Below are 17,721 nucleotides of genomic sequence, written 5' to 3'. Positions count from 1 at the left end.
AGTACTTGGGTTGCTTAAGCCGAGCGGAAAGTATGTAACTGCTCGGTCGGGCATACACTATACATTGAGCGTAAGACAAGGCCTTGAAGAACTAACTACTCGTAGTCGACCTCGAGGGGGCTCATGTGAATTTGTCTTTCATCTCCAACAACCGCGTCCCGAGCAATAATATATATCTGTGTATCAAACATTTCGGCCTCTTATCGTCATCGCAGCGCCTTTCCACCAAGGCAGCCTGCGACGTAAGCACCGAACAACTGACGGACAGATAGCCAGCGAGCCAAGATGCGAACTTTGACAGTGGACAGCGGATAGTGCACGACTCTATTGTCTTCTGACGCGACGAGGCTTTGAAGAAGAAAGGCACAGTCTGACAGAAAATAGACGCCCTCTCGGATTTTAGACAGTCCCTCGCCCAAGGTGGCCTTGCGCAGAAGTTTTACCAAGAACCATAATCATCAAGACAGCAGCTTGATGCCGCAAGAACGGGGACATGATGGACTCAGAGGTCAAGCAGATCTGCAGCACTAATACACTCCAAGATTCCACATCCGAGAATCCTCCCCACGAAAGACAACTGGATCCTGAACCACTGTTTGTGCTCTATAGGCAAGCTCCCAATGCACGAGGCAACACCAAGTGGCCACACAGTTAGATCGGCTACGTACGGGGTGATCTCGGCATATGTGTTCAGTGTGATCTCGGTTTGCTGCTGACCCCTGTCAGTGACCTTGAACCTCTCAAGGACAAATGGAATACTCGAGGACATGTCCACTGACGTGGCTATGAGGCGCGAGTGGCACTCTTTCACCTCGTGGGCGTAGACAGATGAATCTGAATATGGTTGAATGAGCTCGAGGATCTTCAGCCATGCTTGATTGACCAATAGCCTTGTAGCCGAGTAGTTCAGCCACAGGGTAGCGTAGGCAATGCTGGAGTAGCTGTAAACCTCCGAGGAGAAGAAGTCTCGAGTAGGCAAAAACGACGTCGTGGGCATGAGATGCCGACGTGGGTACCAGGAACTTGGAATTCGAATCGCCCAGTCGCGCAGGGCATGGTCTAAGTTCGCTGCTTCGCTGCGCAGTTTCTGAAGCTCTTGGAACAGTTTCGGATTGCTGCTGTTCGGCTGGAAATTATTCCGTTGCAAGACCGTGAGCTGATTTCGAAATCTCGCAACTTGGACCACTATGCGGTCATAATCGAGGTCTTTGCCACACTCGCCAAAAGGCTGACCGTCTTCGAGCCATGCTGGCACTGAAAGATACCGCAAAAGAGCCGATCTAATGATACCCCGCCGCGAATACTTTACCGCAGAAGTTGCCGACAGCTTCTCCAGTGGGTGCTGGTTTCTCCATATTTTCAAAATCGCAGCTGCACCATCATGATGCAAGTAACTGTTGGGCACAGTATCAGCCCTCCCGTGCAACGAGTCTTCGGAGCGACTCATTAGGAAGACGACCAGCAACGCGGCATCGATGTTTGTTTCGACCAGACCGGACAACGTCTTGTGCGCGTGCCGCAGTAACTCACCATAGTGCACGTAGGCTTCCGCTGCGGCCACTGAATGTTGCTGTGTCCGCGAAAAGACGACTAGTGCCATCGACGAAACCGCTGAATCGATGATTGGAATCGTTTTCCCCGAGACCCATTCTTCAATGCTGTCTGAAACGCTGCCTGGGAGGCGTTGCATATCAGCTGGTGCTCGTAAGTAATAGTTGAGATAGTAGATGACAGCACGGGTTCGCAGATCCAGGTGAAGGGTTGGAGTGAGGCTTGAGCGAGGTCCTCTCGGCCGCTTTGATTGTCCACTGGCATAACGGTTCTCGATGTGGATCAGAAAGTCGACCCTTGGGGGCGTGGCTCTGATACATACGCGACGAGACTTGACGCATCTCAAACATGTCGGTCGTGTCTCGTCGCACTGCGGGGTGAGCAGATGTTAGGCGCTGGATAAGCATCGTGGGAGGGATTCCTGCCTTGATGCGTCGAATTTTGCAGGTGCGACAGCCACCACTGGGATACGACAGAGCATTAGACTCATGCCTCTGTCGATTTCTTGAAGACATTGGAACATTCGAGGCGTGTCGGAAGGGACCAGACCAGCCGCATTGTCAGGTCGAGGTCTGAGGAGCAAAGGAGGTGCTTGTAAGAGCGTATTGTTAGTAGTACTTAACTCCATACATTCATCTCCGCCAATAAATGAACTTACTGTGCATGCCGGTTACTTGGCCACTTGGCTTAAGTCCGTGCCTGACTTTCCTTGATCAAGAAGCCTGAAGGGAAGAGATCGAGTCAGGGCTGCCCAGGGCTGCCAAGATCTGGCGTCACGTGTTAGCGTGGTGAGTGATCCGTTTGCAAGCATCGCGGGACCGTGGCTTGAGACCACGCTCCTCAAAGTCTCATTGACAGCTGAGTAACTTTTTATCCTCTGCTGTATCATATTCATTACAATGATCGGATCTTGATGATTAACTTAATATCTGGCCCATTGCGCTCACCTTAACGACAACATGACCTCACGCGAGCCCTCTGCGGCGCCTTCAGAGGGCGACACCATCGACGACCAGATGGAAGACACGAAGCCTGACCTTGCAGACCTTGACCAAGAGCAAGTCGAAACAGTAGAAGAAACACCCGCTGAGCCTACTCCTGCGAGCGGTCGTCGAGCGCCCCGATCCAAAGCCGGATCTGCAAGAAAATCAAAAGCCCGCAAGGGTGCAATCTGGATACACGAACAACCTCATGAAGGCACTGAAGATGAGGGCAGTGTTGCCTCGGCGCCTCTCTCACGGACCAAAAAATCAGAGGCCACTCCCGAATCGGAGCCCAGAACAATTGGAACTGCGGTCGGCACGAGGAGACAGGCCAACGGCACTGTTGGCTCAGTCTACTCTGGCAGCAAAGTTAGACATATCAAGAAGCCCGATGGCACACCTCTTTGGCGCAAAGAGATTCAGTACGAATTCTTGCGGATCGTCATCGAAGACACGAAGCCAGTGTTCACCCGAGTCAGTGATGGCAAACCTGGTTGTTTCTTCTCCGACATATACGTGGACTGCATGGCACGAAGTTCCAAGACAAGCAAGATCCTCAAGGACAGGCTTCAAGTTGATCGACAGGCGGCGCATAACATGGCAATGATATGTCTCCTCGTCAATGTGGGCCGCATGAACACGACACTGAACTTCTTCCCAGAGATGAGAGCCCAGCTGAGAACGTATCATTCCATCCCGTCTCTGCAAGCCTACAAAAGTCAAAGAGACTACAAGTCACTTCAAGATGCGCCACGGCTGAAAAGTATCCTCAAGGGTGCAAGTGAGGACACCGACGAGCCTCGCACACTTGCAGCGATCAAGGCGAAACCGATTCCAAGGACGAACCCAGTCAATCTGATCTTCGTCCTCTCCCAGTTTGCGCCCAAGATCAGTGAGATGCACTTTACTGATAAAGTTGACTTCTTCGACCTTGCCATGCGGCCAACTATCTCATCTGGAACCAGGGCCAGGGCGTTTTTGTGGCTCATGTGGTGGTATCTCGAGTCAAATTTTACGAAGGAAGACGCACTGCGGAATCCATACGGCCCTGGAGAGTACAGGGAAGACGAAGACCCCAACGATCCCGACATAGTACCACAACTGGTACCAAAGTTGACAACTATTACGGAAGCAGAGGGTGATGCTGAGAATATTGACCCACCAGAGGAAGTTGCCTTTGCTGAGAAAATGACACAGGAAAGGCGGAGGATCATGTTGGAGAATGCCAATGACCCGCCCCTGGTGATGGCTGACCCAGGAAATCCAGACCACAAAGCCCTGAAACGTCTCAAGAAAAGCGCTGCGTACGGGGACGAGGACTCCCTTATTTCTGACGTGGATTCACGGGCAAGTCCCGGTGTAGGACGATCTCCAGCGCCAGAGTCTGTTGGTCCCCACGGACACGTTATGAGCAGCGCTCTTGGGGGTCAAGCCGACAGCTTGGATGATGATTGGGAAGCAGTTGACCCACACCCTGGCCGCGGACGGTACAAGCGTGTCAGGGGGAAGAACACACCGACACGGAGTAGAGGAGGTGCCAGACAGAGTGATGGCCCCAGGAGCCTGCTCAAATCAGGCCGCAATGCTAGCACTCCAGACACAATGGATCGGTATCGAGGGACGCCTCAACCGCTACACCCTGGCACTGGGAACCATCCAGTCATCGGTCAGTTGAACACACCCCGAGGCAAGAACGAGACTGACGTGATAGGGGGCCGACCTGAGCCAGCAGCTGGTGGCACCGGCACTAAGGCTAGGGCTCGGACAGGGTATCAGCGCGAACTAGAGGAACATCGACAGCGTCGAGTCGAATGGGCCCTCCGGAGACGTCGTAGGCAAGCCCTCCAGGAAGCACGGCAGTTAAGGGAAGGGTGCAGATGGTTGCTGCAGGCGGCCAGACGAGTTAGTGAGCTCCCTCCAACCTATGACAGCGAAGAGGAAGAAGAGGCGGGAGAATCTGGCTTTGCCGGGGTGCTTGGCCGCAGATGGCATGGCGACGAACCCGAGTCCGGACATGTTCCTGTTGGCTATGAACCCGACGATCATGGTGAGGAAGTGGAAACATGGACCAAGGTCCTGAGGAAGACAGGGAGACGCCTGGAAGTCTGGGGTGGAGACCGTGATCTGGCCGTATACCATGCCCGACTCCAACAACGCCACCAGGCGGCCGCCGAAGATAATCTCACTGCAGCCCCTTCTCGGCCACTCACAAATGGCACGCGCAAGAAGCGACGCCCGCGTGAATCTCCGGCACAACAGTCCCTTCCTGAAGTGGCTAGGCCTACACCACCCACCCGAACTGGAGGCAGAGATCTCAACGATGAAATTACCCAAGATCTGTTGGCTGAGCGAAGCGACGAAGACATGGACGATGACGATTCTCGTGCTGATGTGGATGGCGAAGGGGATGAGAGTGACATGGACGTGGACTGAGGGACCTTTCGCTCAGGACATCATCCGCACATTTGGCGGCTTTAGCGGAAGAATCAACGTACGACATGGGGTGCGTCTGGCGTGGCCTTTGACCAACATTCTGGTACTTTTGATGCTCGCCCTGTATACTAGTGTTATGTGACTGAAAGCGGCACTGTTCGGATGATAATGTGATATTGCAGGAAGCTCTTTGAACTGCAATGAGAGGCTGTAATGAATTGGCCTTGGGGATTTTGGCCTGACCTCATGCAGCTCGGCCGTAGACATGATGACCACTTACTCCGAAGCTGAGTTTAGTCGCGCTGTTTGCGCTGCTTGAGAGGCTCAGCGTGGCAAAAAAAACGTGTCGTACGGGACGTTGAAGATCCGAGATGGGCAGGCAACAACAAAAACTTCGATGATTTTTCCTTTCACCATCTCCCACCAGTATGAGATGCAGTATTCCGACATGTCCTTGGCCCTCTTTCTGCGATGGCAAAATTCTCTATTCTTCGATGCGGTGATTATGAATCCAAGAATAATTGCTAGCGCACGAATGAGGCTGTGCCCAGCATCCAAGTCAAGCATTACTAATTCCAACTTGGAGATTTCCAGGGACGAGGTACCGAGTACACAGATAACCTTTCACCATCTATCATACTTGGACTGTCGAGGAAACCCGTTTTCATCCCTGATGGTCTCGAACATTGTGTTTGTAGCTGACTAAAGAATCGTCCAGGTCTTTGTTCGAGAAAACTATTGTGATCTAGTCGGCCGATAAAAGCATGTGAACAGGTCTCGGCGGCAAGAGAAGGCGGCAGGAAAAAAACGTCCAAAAGTGCCCGGGTTTGTGAAGACAAGGTTGAAAATGCTGCTTCAGGATGCGACCCTATGGCTAAGAACATGCTAGGGGACGATCGAACTCTTGACTGCTTGTTACGCACGATCCAATACGAAGAGATGGACAGAATGAAGAGCAGTCACCAAGACACCGTTCCGATGCCCAGCAGCACCATGCTTGCGACCAGGTTGTGCTTGTGATCTATCTGTGGACAAAATCAGTTTCTGTGGGACATACTACAACCTATAGAGTTTTCATCGAGTCGACCATGATACTGGTGCCAATCACTGCTGGTGACCTATTTGCTGTATTCGCCAAAGGCTACAAATCCAAGGAGACTCGACCGAGAAGAGCGACGACAATCTTGCCACCCTCTAACGTCTCTTATGATGCCTAATGCTGGATCCAATGGCTGCGCAATGGGGTCTGTGGCCCCCAGACAGACTTCGATGTCAGTCGAATACGAGTGCGAAGGTGAAGTGGTATTGAAGCTGCGGTCCCACTTCATGGAGACGAAGGCTGCATGGATACAGGATCTACAGGCGACAGTGCCCAACTTACTGCAGCTCAGACCCAGCTGGAGACCTGTCTTGCCTCGTCCGAGGAGATTGGAACCCATGTTCACAAGACTTGTCACGATAGCCGCAGCTACTATCGGGGACTAGACAATCGGTGTGCTGTCACAGCGCAACAGACAGCGAAATATTTCTCGCAACCATCACTCACCAAACCCAGCCTCTATGACGAGTGAAGGAAAGAGACTCCATAATCCAAGAAAGGTGCTTGTTGTGAGCGTGTCGAGCAAGTGTGACTGGCTCCCTTCATGTCCAATATCGGAGAGGTCGGCGATCATACTTCTCGCTAACAATAGACCGTTCCAGAAAAAGAACACCTAGTATTTGGTGATTCAACTGGCAGAGGCCAAGGAGAATCGACGACGCAATGATCCCCACCGTGCTCTCCTCAACCCAGCCGATGTCTCGTTGCACTTTTGTACCACCCGTTCACTTCCGTTCGACTCCAAGCTACAGCGACCCGAGGCAACTCGCTTCTGGGCAAACGTCTCTTGTTCCTGTGAAAATCTATGGCTGAATCAGCGAGCACCGCCAGCAATACTCGAGCTCTGTCGAGTTGGTTGTCAGGACAAGCACCCTCTCATCATTGGTGCCATGCAAATTGATGTAACAACAGATACTGCCTTGGTTCTCTCTTGCCACACCCGCACCTGCTCGGCAGTATACAAAAGTTGAAGAAGGCGGATCTCCGAACGGCATACTCTGGTAGGAAGCGTCTCATTGGGTCTCACAGCAGCAACCTGCTTTCGTAATCCGTGGAGTTGCAAACAGAGAGCGCTTGAGGAGTCTTGTAGCCACCTCAGTTCTGACCCGAGCTGCACGCTTTTATTATCATTCTTCCAACTCTGTTAGCCGTCCCTTTTCCTCTGCCAAACGTGAAACCAAATACCTCTATAGACTATCCTCAACTCACCATTTGACCACGTGACTCTTATTCCGTTCTGTACAAAAAGGGGGTTGGATTTAAGGCGGTCGGGGCTTTGCTGACTTATCCTAAGCGACGGGCTGACTCATTTCGGAGAGAGACCCTTTCGAGGGGTTTAAGCAATCGCAGACATGGCTGTCAGGCATTCCCGTCGGGCTCCACGCGTAGTGATGGGTGGGTTTTTTGGAGAGGAAAGTCATGATATCACCACATGTGCTCCAACTAGACGGCATGGCGTGGCATAACATAGCTGTTGCGCCTTACAACTTTCCTTGGCCGACCTGAAGATCCAATATTCCCCTCCCTTGAATCCACCAGAATACCTTGTGGGCACCGCAAGTCCAGCCATCAGTTCATATTCGCCATAAGAAGTACACATTCCTCTTTCGAGGGGGAAGAGATGTGTGGATCACTCATGCCAGGCACACCTGCATGATTTGAAAACGGCCCCTCACTTTGGTCGACGAAGAGCTACGAATAAGGGACTCTGACCCCGGGCGCTACGTTCCCATCTATGCGTATACTGGGAAACGGAACCGTGAGAGATTGCTGCAGAGCTTGCCTCTGGTTTGACCGCCACATTTGATAGGACCGAGGATCCACTAGTGGCCCAGTAAATTGCTGAACAAACCAATAGAAAGGCATGGTGTGGATTTCTAGGGTACCGTTGAGACCCTCCACATTAAGCGACGTACTGCCGTGTTCTCGTCCCTGCCTCCAAGTACTCCGTCTGAGTACTCGCCTGAACAAGGGACCACGGAGCTAGCCATGAGCTTCAGGAGGATCCTCTGAAATGCATATCCTTCGCTCCATTCCATGCCTCCCCCGGGTCATCACCGGCTGGTGCCAAACCTCGAGGACACGGGAAAACGATTCGGGCATAGGACGCCTGATCCAATCGGTGGCCTGCCTCGCGGTTTGACTCGTCGCTTTCATGAATCCATATGCCACTGGGAGAACCCCGAATTACTTTGGATAAGGACCCCGTTTCAGCCCTGGAACTCTGACAACAGTCGCGCAGAGGGAAACCCAAACGTGTATAAGGACAACCTGCCGCTCCACGTGGCTCCACTCCACCCAATCTCGACCTTTTGCCTTGTAGAGTTTGCGAATTGCATTCTCAGTGCGTAGCTCCAACGAGGAAACGCATAGCCTTTGCCTTGCGAGGGGAAATGAGTCTTCGTAGGAGCCATAAGCTCGTGCTTCGCACCTCATGCCTCATGCTCGTCCGCTGCATGTCTTAACTAATCACTTTGTCCCACGAACCCGGTTGTATTGCGACACTCCTTGGACAGGTACAATCTTGAAAATCATCCTTTCCCATTTCCTTTTCGAGATACGCCGTCTCTGCCCACCCTGGAGCGACAAGCGCCGAGACGCAAGCCACACTTGGTTGTCCTCGTCCTTTTTAGTTTCTCTTTGGCTGGCTTGTCGTCCTCCTCTTCTCGAGTCTCTGCGAGAAGAGTCTCTGCTACGCAGTCTTTCTAAAGTGTCTCCCAACATTCTTCATCGCACAGGTTGCTCAAGTGAACCCTCTACAGCACCCGTCCCTGTGTACGCGCGCGTTCATCACTTGACCACATAAACATCCCACTACGCCTTGCTGGTTGGGTATGCACTTTCCAATCTTCATTACTTTTATCCTATGACTAACAGCAGCGAGCTTGCAGCAGCGCCTTGCTCACTAAAATGAAAGAAAGATCAGCCAGACCACGGGCGCAGGCTCCTCAGGGTGCTCATGGAATGGCTAGCTTCATCTCCGTCTTCCATGCGAGCAGTCTGGCTACGCCGCAAGGCCCATCACAACCCCAGAATCAAGCGACCCAGCAATATCAGCGGCCGGCGGACAATCCTTATTTCTACATACCGGGTCAGTACTGGGAGTCTTTGGACTACTACGACATGGCCATGGATATATGCACCGACTTCTCAGATGTAAGGTGGATCGCGGCATCGAGCCTACACCAAGGCCCGTTCCTGACAAACCTCATAGTTCAGTCAAATAACGTCTCCCTTTGTGTCGAACAACAGAGCCCTCAGCTTCACAGACGACTTCTCTCCCCTTGACTCACCCCTCGATTTCGCACCCGAGGCGCCGGGGAGTCCGAGTGATGCTTTGCAACTAGCGCGCACCAACTCTGCTGTCCAGGGAGGTCCTGATACAGAGACGGAGTGTCCGGGCCAGGGTCGATGCAACCCGCCACATCTTCCGTGCAAGAACTGTGAAAAGGATAAGAAAGAGGTCAGTTTCGAGAAGAAGAAAAAAAAAGCCACCGGTAGCGTGGACCTAGTCGCATTTTCGCATTTCAGTCCACATATCACTTCTACCTCCCTCTACCACCAGGGGCTCATTTCGGCTAAGCCAATTCGTATATACAGAGGAGGAAAGAACAGAACCGAAAAGCGCAGCGGAATCACCGATTGCGCAGCGAGGCCAAGCTCGAGCAGTTGAGGGCGAGGGTCAAGTCGCAATCCGACGAGATTGTGATGCTTCGAGACTTCAACCAATCGCTGCTGAAGCACATTGAGACGCTCGAGAGCAAGTGCAAGGATGGCGGAACGGCCGACGAGGACACAGAGGCAGAGGCAGCGAACGTACCTCGACGGCAAAAGTCGCCACCCCGTTGAAATTGGTTGCGATTGGGTGTGAGTACGACAGAACACGGTGGACACAGTAGGCTGCCGGGGCTGGAGCCTGAGGCTGAATCAGGCAGCGTAGGTGACGAAGACAGCTCTTCGTCCCAGCTAATCTTGGAACAAATGGTGCGCTGGCACTTGATACGTTCACACGAATTGACACGATATAGACTTTCCATAGGAGCATGGAGTGGCATGGTCGCTGGCAAGTACTCGATACTTGTAGGTATCGAGGATATACGGCCCATTCAAATGCGCCATGGGCGGAGCTCGTTATCCCCGGGGATTCGAAGTTATCCAAAGGACCCTTGCTGAGTCACCCACAAGTGGCCCAGGCAGCCCCCTCCCACGTGACCGCTTATCGATAAACTCGAAAAGGACGCCTCGCGCCATTGCCACAACCGTCACTTGAACAACTGCAGCCTCACTTCATCCACTACCTTTTGTTTGTATTCGGCGTTTTGTTGTTTTCATTTTTTTCGAGGACCCGACAATGGAGGCTCTCGACGGGCCTGCCCCGAAAAGACGCAAGGTCTCGCCAACTTTCGATGCACCCTCAATTTCCCCCGCAGCCCCATTTTCCGAGTACGTTGTAGTTGCCCAAGCGCACCTGAGAGCCTCTACGCCCAACCCTGACCTTTTCGACCGGACTTCCGATGACTCTGCTCTGGAAATTACTGTGCTGGAGGTGACCAAGTCGAAGAGCCGCCATGTTATTCGATTCTCTGTTGGGCGAGGCAGGATCGGGAAGTACATCTCGATTGATGGTCTGTCACCGAGGGATCTGCAGATCCTCGAAGACGTTCAAAAGTTGGAGTCGGCGGTGAGATACAAACATCCCGCGGCGCTGCCACTCGCTTGTGCGTATGCCGTGGTGCAGCCCGTGGGTCACGAGGTCTGCATCCAAGTCTGCATTCTGTGGGAAAATACTGCCGTTGTTCGAGAGAAGGTCGACCCAGTATTACTTGACATGCTTGGGCGTTATCTGCCACCCACAGAACCCAACGAGCCTGCGCTCGAACCCTGGAACCCTCGTCAGTTTTATGACAATGTTCACGTTCCCGAGAAGTCAGATGCCAACTCTGCAGACATTCGGATCCCACACCTGGACTCACAATTGTACCCCTTCCAGAGACGTGCTGTTCGGTGGCTCCTTTCAAGAGAAGGTATGGCTGTGCAAACGAACGGTGAACTTGAGCTGCTGTCTAAATCGTCCGAGAGCCGACTTCCAAGGGGGTTTGAAAAATTTGAAACAGTGCACAATGGGACTTGCTATGTCAACCATACATTGGGAGTTACTACGACAGACCTATCTGCGGTCGAGGAATATTTTGCGTCCGTCCAAGGCGGGATTCTAGCAGATGAGATGGGTTTAGGAAAGACGCTGGAAATCATTGCTCTAATCTGCCTGCATCCTAGAACAGCCTGGACACCTAATCTTCCGGGGTTGAAACCGTCTCCTGCAACCTTGATCATCACACCCCCATCGATTCTTGAGCAGTGGAAGGACGAGCTTCAGAATCACGCTCCCTCACTGAGTGTTTTCCATTACACGGGAGTTAGCAGCTACAGGAAATCAGGGGAGAAGCTTATCGAACAACTTCTCAACCAAGACGTGGTGCTGACGACCTACAATGTCATAGCGAAGGAGGTTCATTACGTCGCTGAGAAGCCAGATCGAAATCTGCGCTACAAACGAGAGGAAACGCCAAAAAGCCCTTTGACTCAGATCTCCTGGTGGCGTGTCTGCCTAGATGAGGCTCAGATGGTTGAAAGTGGTGTGTCTTCCGCGGCCACAGTGGCTCGCCTCATCCCACGGCACAACGCTTGGGCAGTCACGGGAACCCCTCTTCGGAAAGGACACCGAGACTTGTTTGGCCTCCTGCTCTTCCTTCGATACGAGCCGTGGTGTCGATCACCGCGGCTGTGGGACTATCTCATCAATTACCACCGCCCTCTCTTCCGGGACATGTTGGGAGAGATTGCCATGAGGCACTCCAAGGAATTCGTACGTGAGGATCTGCGACTACCACCGCAAAGCCGACATACCATCACAATCCCCTTTACCGCCATCGAAGAACAACATTATGCCCAGCTTTTCCAGGAGTTCTGTGAGGATTGTGGTCTCGATCGGACGGGCGCTCCTTTGGAAGACGACTGGGATCCAGACTCCCCCGCTACGGTAGAGACGATGCGGACCTGGCTTACTCGTCTACGACAGACATGTCTCCATCCCGAGGTTGGAGGTCGGAATAGGCGTGCGTTGGGTCGAAACACGAACGGTCCCCTTCGGACGGTTGAACAAGTGCTGGATGTGATGATAGATCAGCATGAAAGTCAGCTTCGCACCGCGCAGCGAAATAAATTGATCGCACAGATCCGGAGAGGGCAATTAAAAGAGAACGCCAAAGACACCGATGAAGCCCTTCGGATATGGAAGGGAGTTTATGACGAATCTGTTGGTATTGTAACGGAGTGCCGCAAACAATACGAAGACGAGCGACAGTTATCGGATGCCAAGAAGGAGCAAAAAGACGACGAAGAATCGAACCCAAGGCTGACGACTTTGAGGGCTCGACTACGATCTGCTTTGGAGGTTCAGCACATTGCTATTTTCTTCATGGCAAATGCGTATTTTCAACTCAAATCCAACTATTCTCCGGAAAGTGAGGATTACCAGCAACTGGAGAAACAGGAGACGGCGGCATATGAAGAGGCAAAGTCAATCCGTGGAGAGCTGCTGACAGAGGCGACGAGTCATGTGAACAAGATGATTACCACAGTCAGGTCCAACTTGGCAAGCGGGGTGACGCAGATACCACCTATGACCGAGCCCTCGGGGTATGGCGGGATTGAAAGCAGGAGGATTTTCGAGAAACTGCATCACTATTGCAAAGCGATGGATGCCCAAGCAGCGCAATTTCATGAATTGCGGCAGAAGATGGCGGACTTCTTGAGCCAGGCCCTTATCGACGAGGATGAAGGCATCGAACTCCAAGGTGATGAATACGAGAGTTCGACCAAGCACCAAGACGAGATGTACGCATACATGGAAGCACTCAGAGCCCTGTTCGCCGACCGTTCTGAAGCCATCAACGGTCAACAAAACCTGCTCATTAGACAGGAAATGAAGCAGTTCTACCGGATCGCCAAGGAAGGGGAAGGCCCTGCACCTAGCTTGATGCTGAATTTGCTTGCCCAGCGTGAGCAAACGCGTGTCAAGGTCAGTAAGTTGGGCTGTCTACGCGGGATCATGGCCGAAATCAGGCAGATGGCATCTTCTTTGCAGTGGCAAGAAGGGAACAATCAGACTCGTGCGAGCCAGGAACTGGCAATCCTGGAGCGTATCCTGAAACATGTCCAGCAACTCAATTCGGCACAAACGAAAGCTTTGAACAGTCTTGAGCAGGAGGTGAACCATTTCCGTGATACGATGAACAGCCGGCTGGAATATTACCGCGCCCTTCAAAAGATCTCGGACACTGTCGCACCGTACCAGGAAGAGAACGTGGGAAAGCCTCTGTTCGAACCACACTATCAAGAGTTTGTGGCCGAGGAAGCCAAACTACAACAGAGAATTGCCTCCGGTTCTGCCAAACTTCGATATCTGATGCACATGAAGACAGAGTCCAAGTCGACAGGGCCTCGGATCTGCGTCATTTGCACTGACAGCTTCGAGGTTGGTGCCATGACCAATTGTGGGCATCTGACGTGCAAAAGCTGTTTGATCCTATGGGTCAGTCAACACCACAATTGCCCCGTGTGTAAGACCAGGTTGCTTCCGAACAGCTTTCATGACATTACCTACAAACCCGCCGAGATAGCTGTGCAAGCTGAATCTCCGTCCAGCTCCACCTTTGCGTCGACGTTGTCGAACACGGACCACCATCATGACCAGTCGATCTACTCCGACATCAGCACGACCATGTTGAATCAGATCAAGAACATTGACATTCAAGGTCCCAGTTTTGGTAGTAAGATTGATTTCCTCTGCCGTCATCTGCTCTGGCTCCGTGAGCATGACCCCGGCTCCAAATCTATTATCTTCTCACAATATCGCGAGTTCATTGACGTGCTCGCTCGGGCATTTTCAGCATACAAAATCTCATCGACCCGTATTGATGGCAAGAACGGCACTGAAAAATTCAAATCGGACCCGGCCATTGAGTGTTTTCTGCTTCATGCGAAGGCGCATTCCGCTGGCTTGAATCTTGTAGTTGCGAGTCATGTCTTTCTCTGCGAGCCGTTGATAAACACGGCGATCGAGCTGCAAGCAATTGCGCGAGTGCATCGTATCGGACAACACCGGTCGACGACAGTATGGATGTACCTTATCGCCGATACAGTTGAAGAGTCCATCTACGAAATCAGTGTGGCGCGGCGACTGGCACACATGAAGAGCAAGAACGAAACCGATGCCTCTTCGGCCTCCCAGTCGGGCAGAAATACACCCCATCTGAACAAGACTCTTCAAGAGAATGCAATCGATGCCGCCAACTCTCTGGAGCTACAAGCCGCCAACCTCAGTCGGCTACTTGCCTCGGGCAAGTCGGGTGGGGAGATAGTGGACAAGGAAGATCTCTGGTCGTGTTTATTTGGCCGAGCCAAGCGACGTGACGAGTCGGCGCTGGAGGCACTTGCTGATCACCAGCCTGCAAATACGGAAGTGGGAAGGTTCTTGCGGGCTGAGGCTGCGGAAACGAGGTTTGACACAAGTTGAGAGAGAATGCGAGGCTGAGAGACGGAAACTCTGGTTTATCAATCTTGCGCCGCCTTCTGACACAGGTAGACACTTGAAGGTGCAACGTATTCCATCCACCCTGAAAGCTGGTTATTGCAGAGTCCAGCACCGGCGAGGACGAAGTGACCTGAGAGACGTGGGTATTCAGGACCTTGATAGATGTTAGATGAATGTTCAAACCCAAGGAGTAGCTTCGAGCATTATATTGATTGATTGATTGACTATCCCAATATCCTCAGATCAAACCAGATCGTCTGCATCCCTTGGGGAGACACATGGAAGGTAAAAGCATGTGCCATACCTGTGTAGCTCGCTATGTACGTAGGTAAAATGAGGAGGCGCCGTCGCCCTCCCCGTTTCTATTCTCTGTACCAATTTGTAGAAAAAAGTAAGTGGTTCATCGACACCAGAAAACAAATGGTCCGCGCTCGCGGTTCTTGTGGAGACTCGCATCTCCTGTCTCACGGCCAGCCTCGCTCGATGCGCCTTGCTGGTGCGTGTTGCCGGAATTGCCACTGCCACCTCCCATGCCTGTGACGGGATCTAGGTCCAGGTCCATGGCGTCTCCGTCGCTGGGGTGGTCGAGCCCTTGTCCTTCTCCGGCGGCAACCTCATCCAGGTCGCCCAGTCTGTCGCTCCACTCCAACCCCTCGCCGTCGCCGAGAATGGTGATGCGCCACCACCTATCATAAAGAAATGGCGTTAGCAGAACTGGGATAATGAATATCCCTCTAGAGGAGGAGGAGGAGGAGGAGGAGGACTAAACGTACTTCCCCAACATAATCTTCCCGCCGGGAAGCAGTGCGCCTTCGTACGCGTAGGCGTAGTCAATGTCGTTCCACTCCAGGTACTCGCTGAGGCGGAACTTTTCCTCCATCTCCTCGACCGCGTCCCTGTCAAAGTTGGCCCCGTCGCGCCACAAAGGGTTCGAGACGAGTTTCGTGCGCAGGTACTCGTCGAGCCGCGCGTCGATCTCGGCGGCGTTGTCGAGCGCGAGCGCGGGCGCGGGGTCAAGGCCAGGGCCAGGGCTGGTGTTGTTGTTATTATTACCTTGCGCCATCTGCGCCGTCAGCGCTGTCGCGTATGTCTCGCCGTACTCTCCCTCGGCGTGCTCGAGGACTTGGATCAAGTAGCGTTTGCTGGGCTTGAAGAGGATCATCACGACGCGCTTGAATCCCGGTAGACCGGGGTCTTGATTCGTGTCGTTGTCATCGTCCTCGTCGTCGTCTGTAAGAGCTTGGGCAGGGATGGAGTGGACGACGCCACGGAGACGAAGGGCCAAGTAAGGGTGATATTTGGACAGTTGTGGCGCGGCCGGCAGCGTGAGTGTGGACTGCGATTCCGCCGGGTCGGATGCCCTCGCAGAATTGCTCGGGGGCGATAGCTGGACAAAAGGAGCGAGGCCGCGGATGAAGACGCATTGGCTGAGGTCGGGGAGTGACTTTTGAAAAGCCGGTACGCTCTTGAAGATGGGCGACCAGAAGCCGTCGACTTGGTTGTCCGCCGAGATGGCAAAGTCGAGTTTCTTCACCCGACGCAATCAGTCTCTGTCTATCTGTCTGTGCCTTTGTGTGGGGATGGTACTTACCATGGGATCAACCTCGTGCCAGTCTTCCGCCAGGCTTTGGACCTCTTCAAGCTCCAGCCGCTTCCTCGGCCAAATGGCCAGTGTGGAATAGTGTCCGTACCACTCGGTGGGAATCTGTAGCAATGAGTCGTCGGCGAGCGGCCTATCCCACGGCTTCGGAGTGATTCCCTGACGCATCAGCTCTCGTGCCATTTTCGCATAGGTATTCTCGGTGAGAGTGTCCCTCGCCCCGGACCCTTTCGCGGTATGGATAAGGTGACGGTGCCAGAAGTTGCGAATGTGGAGCAGAGAACGGGTGTCGAGTTTATACGTCGGCCTGCCAGTTTGACGTAGTCTGTGTAGCCTGCCGCTGTGTCGTTTATTGCGTGTCCTGTTTCGTGTCGAGTTTTTATTCTCTTCTCCTTTGTCCTTCCCCTTCCCCTTCTCTCTCGGATACAGAAGAGTCAATGGGCTTCCCCAATTGTACACAATGGCTAGGTCATAGTTCGTCCTGGATGATCTCACAGTGGATGCCATGCGGAAAGCCGGTGACAATAGCAGATGGGATAACACAACCTGGATCGAGTCAAAGAGGGAATGTGCTTGGCCGTATCGGTCGCCGCGGCTGGGGAAGAACGGACAGGACAGAAATATTCGTGCCCATGGAGAGTTTTCTGACGCAAATGCTGCGAGGTTGCGAGAGGTCAATGGTCTAGGGAGGAGCTTGGACTGCTGATTGTAGGACTCTGTGTGGGAGACGATCAGCTTCGAGGCATTGTGTATCTAGATAATGAATGCCATTGGACATACCCAGGAGCATATCTCTCAAGACCTCCAATTGGATCTGCAATCTCTCATCGTCCGGGTCGGTGAACTCGACGAAATGCTGGAGGACAAATTTCCGTAACTGATAGGCCGAAGCAAAATCTGTCATGTCGACGATGAATGGCCAGTCGAAGACCGAGTTGAACCGTTGACGCCAGATTGCCGACCGGGAAGATGTCAAAGCGTACGCAAAGGTCGTGCAGGTGAGCATCAAGTTGTGGAGATCCTGATCATCCGGGAGGAAGGTCACAATCTTGTTGAGGATCTGCCCGATGGTCAGCGGCAACCTCACACTTCCAGCTCTCACAATACTGACTTCATTGGGCACACCTTCGAACTGGCTGCGGACACGAGAAGAACGTCTCGGCTGCCTGGGAGGATGCCAGTCACCATCCATCCCGTAAGAGTCGCCAACGGGATCGTCAGCAAGGTATGAGCGTGAATTGAAACTGCGCTTCAAGCATTGTCTGTGGGCAGCAGGAGGTATTCTCTTCAGATCCTGTCCACCTGCAAAATACATATCGTCGAGATCTGTGGGTGGATCAGAGAGAAGAGACTCAGTGTCAGAGAAGGTCTCAGCAAGGCTACCAAGAGCCATGTCGACTGAAGGGGGAGCTAGGGTCAACAGCTCAGCGAAGGGCCTCAAGAAAACAGGGAAGTGAAA

General features: G+C 52.9%; 5 protein-coding genes across 5 annotated transcripts; 3 read left to right on the top strand and 2 right to left on the bottom strand.

Annotated features, from left to right (window-relative positions):
• Window positions 1-502: 502 nt before the first annotated feature.
• Window positions 503-1,958, bottom strand: Z517_02049 (uncharacterized protein; the record flags this gene model as incomplete). Its single annotated transcript, XM_013431160.1, has 2 exons — window positions 503-1,808; window positions 1,870-1,958. The coding sequence occupies 2 exons, from the start codon at window positions 1,956-1,958 to the stop codon at window positions 503-505; spliced, it is 1,395 nt and encodes a 464-aa protein (XP_013286614.1).
• Window positions 1,959-2,510: 552 nt separating this feature from the next.
• Window positions 2,511-4,967, top strand: Z517_02048 (uncharacterized protein; the record flags this gene model as incomplete). The annotated part of the gene is made up of 1 exon (XM_013431159.1): window positions 2,511-4,967. One exon carries the CDS (start codon window positions 2,511-2,513, stop codon window positions 4,965-4,967), a length of 2,457 nt encoding a protein of 818 aa, XP_013286613.1.
• A 4,009-nt stretch (window positions 4,968-8,976) lies between these two features.
• Z517_02047 (uncharacterized protein) lies at window positions 8,977-9,915 on the top strand (the record flags this gene model as incomplete). Its single annotated transcript, XM_013431158.1, has 3 exons — window positions 8,977-9,222; window positions 9,281-9,529; window positions 9,667-9,915. The coding sequence occupies 3 exons, from the start codon at window positions 8,977-8,979 to the stop codon at window positions 9,913-9,915; spliced, it is 744 nt and encodes a 247-aa protein (XP_013286612.1).
• Window positions 9,916-10,417: 502 nt separating this feature from the next.
• Window positions 10,418-14,644, top strand: Z517_02046 (uncharacterized protein; the record flags this gene model as incomplete). The annotated part of the gene is made up of 1 exon (XM_013431157.1): window positions 10,418-14,644. One exon carries the CDS (start codon window positions 10,418-10,420, stop codon window positions 14,642-14,644), a length of 4,227 nt encoding a protein of 1,408 aa, XP_013286611.1.
• A 418-nt stretch (window positions 14,645-15,062) lies between these two features.
• On the bottom strand, window positions 15,063-17,655 carry Z517_02045 (uncharacterized protein; the record flags this gene model as incomplete). The annotated part of the gene is made up of 4 exons (XM_013431156.1): window positions 15,063-15,348; window positions 15,436-16,190; window positions 16,254-16,978; window positions 17,043-17,655. The coding sequence occupies 4 exons, from the start codon at window positions 17,653-17,655 to the stop codon at window positions 15,063-15,065; spliced, it is 2,379 nt and encodes a 792-aa protein (XP_013286610.1).
• Between the last annotated feature and the right edge of the window lie 66 nt (window positions 17,656-17,721).

Source organism: Fonsecaea pedrosoi (genome assembly GCF_000835455.1).
Source record: "Fonsecaea pedrosoi CBS 271.37 unplaced genomic scaffold supercont1.2, whole genome shotgun sequence".
Classification (NCBI taxonomy): domain Eukaryota; kingdom Fungi; phylum Ascomycota; class Eurotiomycetes; order Chaetothyriales; family Herpotrichiellaceae; genus Fonsecaea; species Fonsecaea pedrosoi.
Note: the sequence above shows the minus strand (reverse complement) of the source record. Positions and strands in the feature narration are given on the sequence as shown.